Source organism: Emydura macquarii, unplaced genomic scaffold (genome assembly GCF_026122565.2).
Source record: "Emydura macquarii macquarii isolate MOO-44397 ecotype Brisbane River unplaced genomic scaffold, CSIRO-AGI_Emac_v2 contig_2457, whole genome shotgun sequence".
Lineage (NCBI taxonomy): Eukaryota > Metazoa > Chordata > Testudines > Chelidae > Emydura > Emydura macquarii.
Window position 1 is genome coordinate 4174156 of NW_027132594.1, and position 6000 is coordinate 4180155.

At 53.4% G+C, this 6000-nt stretch overlaps 1 protein-coding gene across 3 annotated transcripts in view; it reads right to left on the reverse strand.

Moving 5' to 3' along the window:
* Positions 1-3972, reverse strand: part of SLC30A6 (solute carrier family 30 member 6) — a 31080-nt gene extending 27108 nt beyond the window's left edge. Inside the window, exon 1 of one of the 3 annotated variants that reach the window (XM_067562693.1) lies at positions 3916-3972. In XM_067562693.1, the coding sequence (XP_067418794.1) occupies positions 3916-3918 (3 nt within the window). In that variant the 5' untranslated portion in view covers positions 3919-3972. Of the gene's footprint in view, positions 1-1851; positions 1871-3658; positions 3773-3915 lie in introns of those variants that run through there. The other 2 variants (XM_067562695.1, XM_067562694.1) reach the window with 2 other exon arrangements.
* Between the last annotated feature and the right edge of the window lie 2028 nt (positions 3973-6000).

Here is a 6000-nt window from a genome sequence, read left to right on the forward strand (position 1 = left end):
AGGAACCAAAGAGACAGTCTCATTGAAAGATGATCACAGTTTCTGAAAGGAGATGAAGAGCATTGCTCAAGAAGCTCAAGACCTGTCTGTTCCTTCTCTGCAAACTGTTCTTGTTCCTCTCCTCCTCCATATAGAGGCAGGGACATTGATGCAGGACAGCATGACATTCTGCATTTTCTTGAGTGGACTCCTGAATGCTTTAAATGGAGGTCCTCAGTATGCCCAATATAGTCAATGTGGAACACTGTAGGGATGAAGATGGTTCTGGTAAGGTTGACTTGGTGATTGCCATGTGTGAAGTGGATGAGTCAAGGCTCTGAAGTGAGTGCCCCGGGTTTGTAGAGAGGCTTTCTCCTGATATGCATTAACAGAGAGGAGAAAATTATCTGCTGGAAAGTGAATAGAAGGCATAGCCAAGTGATGACTGAGGTTGATTTCTACCCCTTTGGGACATATAGCTTCAGGCAAATATCTGTGATTTTCTTGTCTTGATCAAAAAGGAATGTTATACTGAGCAGCAGTCTGGCACATGGCTCTCACAGAGACAAAAAAGGCTATGGCCAGGCATATGCAGAATGAGTCTGTAACAGGATAGGCATGGGTGAAGCCAAAGGGCTTTCAGTCAGTCATTTTAAGTCCAGGTAGGGGGTACAAAGCGCTGAGGTAAATGCTTATATGTATTTATTTTTGCATCAATAAAATAAACAAAAGAGGAATTAGAAAGGAATTAACCCTGACCATGAGAAGCAAATTCTAGTACTAGGTAACAGGCAGACACTGCTTGTTCTGCCTCTGTCCCACAGGCAGTAAGAGGGTACCGAAGGTCAATTGCAGACACTTTGCCTTTTATGCCCTTAGGTGCAGGTGGCATGCACAGTGCAGACACAGCCCAACAGACACTGATTCAAAGGTTCTCATCTTCCACCTGTGATGTATAAATGCAGCAAGAGTGGGATACACAAAGACACATACTTGAAGGACTATTTCCCTTCTGTCACTTGCTTTTCTCAGGCAAATTCTGGCAGTCTGCCAAAATAACTGAACTTGAACATTCTCAAGAGCTAGGCCCACCTCACTGCCAAAGCAGCAGCAATGTCACTACCACGCACCAGGAACAGCTGGGAGCTGCTGGAGCAGTAGCTAGATAGGAGAGTGGAGAAGAAGAGGAGCTAGGTTACCCGCCTGCAGCACATGGCCCCAGTGGTTCATCCCTCAATGAGGAGTACATGACGTATTTACTTATGGTGTACATCCCCTACAAAAATATCCACACCATTCTGGGCTCCCCTCAACTACTCATCCAGATCCAGCACGATACCAACAACCATCCTCCCTCAGTTGTAATATCTTTTTTTTTTGGTCAGCTGGCGTAGGTAGTTCTATAGCACAAGTGGCAGAAGTCTGTGCTTCAGTACTGAAAGCTGAGGATTCAAGCTCAATTAATGATGCATGATGAAGGAGTTAGAGTTGTACATAACAGAATATATTGTAAGGCTTGAGACTGTTTTCAGCTAACAAGTTGTATATTAAAACTCATGTAAATGGCTAATTCTCAAGGACAATGACTCGTGCAGACATCCGATGACCCAGGTAGCCAGATGTCCTCTTAGTGATTTTAATTTTGATAAGAACAACACATTTGCTTTTAGAAATTCTGTCTGCCACCTATCTGTAAAGATCCCCCCCTTCTCCCTCCACCCTATCCCCACTGAGTGTAACCCTAGCATCCTTGATGTAAGTAAAGTGATTAAAGTGTCTCTGCATGTATGTAATGACCATTATCACTGTTGTTCTCTCCGGATGGAACAATGTCTGTATTTGTAAGTGAATAGATAAAGAATCTAAACGTACTATGTAATCGATAAGAAAGATATATAATTGACCACTGTAACCCCATGAAGTTGAAGCTCATTTCTCAGACTTCCTGGTATCGTGAATAAACCCCTTCAGTATTGTGTGTGCTGCCTGATTCTTGGAAAAAGAATCCTTCATGCTTTACAGTATCATCTTCTTCCTTTAAAAAGACTATAAAGTCACATACAAAAAAACTACATTAAAACAATGCTACACAGATTTCAAAGTCAAGCACTGAAAAGTTAGGCAATGCCAAATTCACTACTGCCCATACAATCCTAACTTACCCTCTTCATGCATACGCATTATGATAGTCTAATTAAAAGATCACACATTTTCTTTTCCATAGGACTCCTGCCTCATTCGGTGCATGGCATGGATATACAAGACAGCTGAACTCAGGTTGTACATGCAACTGTGAATCTGGTGTTTCCTAACTCAAGTGCTTGACATTAAACCTAAACAACACTCTTAAAAATAATGTTATTTGATATAATATACTTAATAAATACTTGGTGTGTGAAGCATAATCCTGTACTAAGAAATGGATTCAGTGGCAAATTGTCTGGCTATTGAATACACAGCCCTGAAATCCCTGGCAAACCATTAACATTGGACCAAAGGAGGGGCCTAGGCAGCCTCCAGCTCCCTAGCCTTCTATGTGCTTCCCCCCAGCTTCCCTCCTCCACCAGCCACACTCCTTCCATATATTGCTTCCTTTGCCATCCCCCTTCCAGTAATGTATCAGGTCTGGCTTTGCCAGGCCTCATCAGGCCACCCACTGGTGGTTTCCAGTGCATGCATACAATGCTGGTGCTAGCCCATTGGGTGCCCTAAGCAGGAATATTTGGGGGGCCCTGCACACACAATACATATTAATAATTAATAGGGGGCTCTTTTGAGCTGCTCATGGGCCGAAGCAATTGCTCAGTCCGCTTATGCCTAGCAGCAGCTCCTCATGCAGAGCCCCTGGTTCATGCAGCGAAACAGGCCTGGTCTACACCTAAAACTTATGTCAACCTATCTCAGTGGTTCCCAACCTTTTTGAGTCAAGGGCCACAGATACCATTTTTATAACCCTGAAGGGCCACCAGTCTCCAACAGCAGCACGCCCATCCCCACTGCAACCAGACAGGAGTTCGGCAAGGAGGCTGTCTCCTCACTGATCTTCCATCCACCTGGCTGCAGCAGGGAAACCATACACATCCTGTAGCCCCATGCACGACACCTGGGTCCCTAGGCCATGGCTCTCTTCCACAGCCAGGGGCATGGGAGATCAGTGCTCCCCTCCCTCTGGCTCCAGCAGGGACCCCAGTGCCTATGGACCCAGACAGAGCACTTTGCCATCCTCCCTGCTACAGCCCAGAGGAGGGGAACACTGCTCTCCCGTACCCTTGGCTGCAGCAAGGAGCCTGCACTGGTCTTGTAGCCCTGCAGCAATACACTCCACCTGGGTCCTTAGGCAGCAGCTCTCTTCCGCAACCAGCAGGAGGGGAGTGGTGGACCACTTTGAAAGATCCCGGGGGCCACTTTTGGCCCATGGGTTGGGAACCACTGACCTAGCTACATCACTCAGGGCTGTGAAAAGGGTCATGCCCTGTGTCCCGCAGTTGGGAGGCTACCACCTCTCCCCAGGGGGTTGCCACCTGACCACAGCAACAGAATAACCCCTTCCCCGGCTGTAACAAACAGACCTCCCCCCCACCCCCGGCTACAGCAGTCCGGCTAGCACCGGGCCTTTCCACAGCCCCCCGCACAGCCCAGGAGCTGCTGTGCCCAGGGCACGTGCCACTGTCGCAGCTACCGGCTCTGAGTTCCAGGGGCCAGGGCAGCCGCCAGGCCCTGCGCGCTGCCGAAGCTCCCCAGCAACCAAATCTCCCAGGCCGGCCGCCCCGGGGTCGGGACGCGTTGAGTGACCCAGGGGAGCCGCCAGCCCCGGGCGGCCGGGCCCCGCGCGCGCACGCACACACGCACGCTCGGCAGCGGGACCCCGGCCACGGCCACAACCACAAGCGCCTCCTCTGCTCCCTTCCCCCCCTCACCTCACTGGGGGCAACTCACCATGTCCCCAGGCCGCCGGCCACCGGAAGAGGCGGCTTCCCCGCCCGGAAAAGGCGGAGTCGGCGGACCCACCCGTTGCCATGGTGAACAAAAGGGGCGGAGCAATTCCACTTTTCGCTTGGCGGCGCTGGCTGGGACGGGAAGTGACGCAGAGACGTCAGGGGGGGGGGCCGCAGCCGCCGCACTAGTCACCGTCCCCCACACCACGAGACTCTGATCTCCTAACAGGGTGCGCGTGTGGGTACGTCTTCAAGATCGATCTATCCGGATCGACTGAGCGGTCAGTTCAGACCCGCTCAATCGATGCGGAAGTCGACTTGTTAAAACCACCCCCTCCAGGGGCGCAGCGCTGTGAGGGCGCCGCGCACCACGGAAGCTTGCGTAACTCCCGCCGAATGTTAATGTACGCGTGGACCAGGCCTGGAGCCACCGCCTTTCCCCGCCACACCCGAGCAGCCCGGACCAATCAGCTGGCTCGCAAGTGGTGGCGCGCGGGGAACTGGGCGGGGACAGTGTATGAGTGACAGTGACTGCGTCCAACGACGACGCCGAGTCCTCCCCGCGACTCCCCGCCAGTGGCTGCCTGTAGCTAGCGGGGGTTCTGGGTCCGGGCGGGATCCAAGCCGGCTGTCGCCGCTAGCACGCGGGCCAGAGCCAGAGCCAGGCAGCCTCCCCCTTCCCCCCCCCCCCGCAACAGCGGCGAGCCCGACGCACGAGCCCGGCCCTGCCGTGCTAAGGGACATGCTGGACCTCGCCGGGCCCGCTCCAGCGCCGCAGCTCAGGCGGCTCGGCCCGGCTGACCAGCTCCGAGCGCGGGTGCTGGGCGTGTCCCGGCCCCTCGCTCCGAAGCACGGTTGTGGCTAATAGAAGCCGAGTGCTGTGGGTGCCGGGGTGCTCAGCACTCAGCGGGGCTGGCCTGGCAGTGAAGCAGTGCAGGGCCCCCCGCCTCAGAAAAAATGAGTGGGTGCTCGGCATCCAGCGGGCTGTGCCAGAAGCAGAGGCGGTTCTGGGACTGGCTACTTCCAGCTGGGCGGGAACGCATGCTGCAACCCCTTGGGAGTTGGGACCCGACGGGGAGGCTAGCTCCGCCCAAGGCCATGCACCCCCTGCTGTCGCTGGCCGGCTAAGCCTGCCCCAGCCGGAACACAGGGCAGCTCGGCACCCCCAGAGCTTGCACCCCACAGGAGCCCTGCCTAAGCTGGTTGGGATGCTGCTCTGTGCAGTGTGGCAGCTGCCTGGGAGAGCCCTGGCCGGGGAAAGCAGCCTTCCATTCCCCAGCGAGGCTGGCCGCCAGGGGCAACGGCCAAGTGAACAGGAGCCACGCTCCTTTCCTTCTCCCACCTCCTGGCAAGTATCCGGTTCACTGGGGCCCCTGTCCCAGCACCCAGCCCAGCGCAGGGAGGGGAAGCCGCCTCCTGCCAGACTCGCGTTGCAGAGTCGTGACTGGGCGGGCCCAGGGTTGGAAGCGGCTCCTCACCCGGTTGCCAGGGAGAGCGGCCAAACGTGCGGGCGCGGGGAGCAGGAACGGGGGAAGGACAGAGAGAGACACACACACCTCTCGGTAAATGGGGGACAATTTCAAGTATTGCACAATTGTACTACCACACCCAAAGTCTGCTCAGATCCTTCATTCAGCATGCAATTTATTCTTAACATACAAAGCTGTTCCCTTGATCAAGTCAGGCTGCAAGGGCCAAGGGGTTTTTTCCCCTTCTGTCTCTGTCTTGCAGGACCTGCCCCAAAAGCACACCTATTTGCTGCAATTCCCACTTGCACCTGACCTCCTGCAGCCCTTAATAAGACAGAAAATATGTCACTATATAAATCCATGATCTGGCCACACTTTGCATACCATATGCAGTTCTGGTTGCCCCATCTCAGAAAAGATATATTAGAACTGGAAAAGATACAGAGAAGGGCAACAAGGGGAGGGGGGGGGGATGGAGCAGCTTCCACGTAAGGAATAGTCCGTTTTTTAAATCTCTCATCTTGGAAAAGAGACAATTAAGAAGGGATGTAATAGAGGTCTATAAAATCATGAATGGTGTGGAGAAAAAGGGTGATTTACCCCTTCCTAGAACAAAG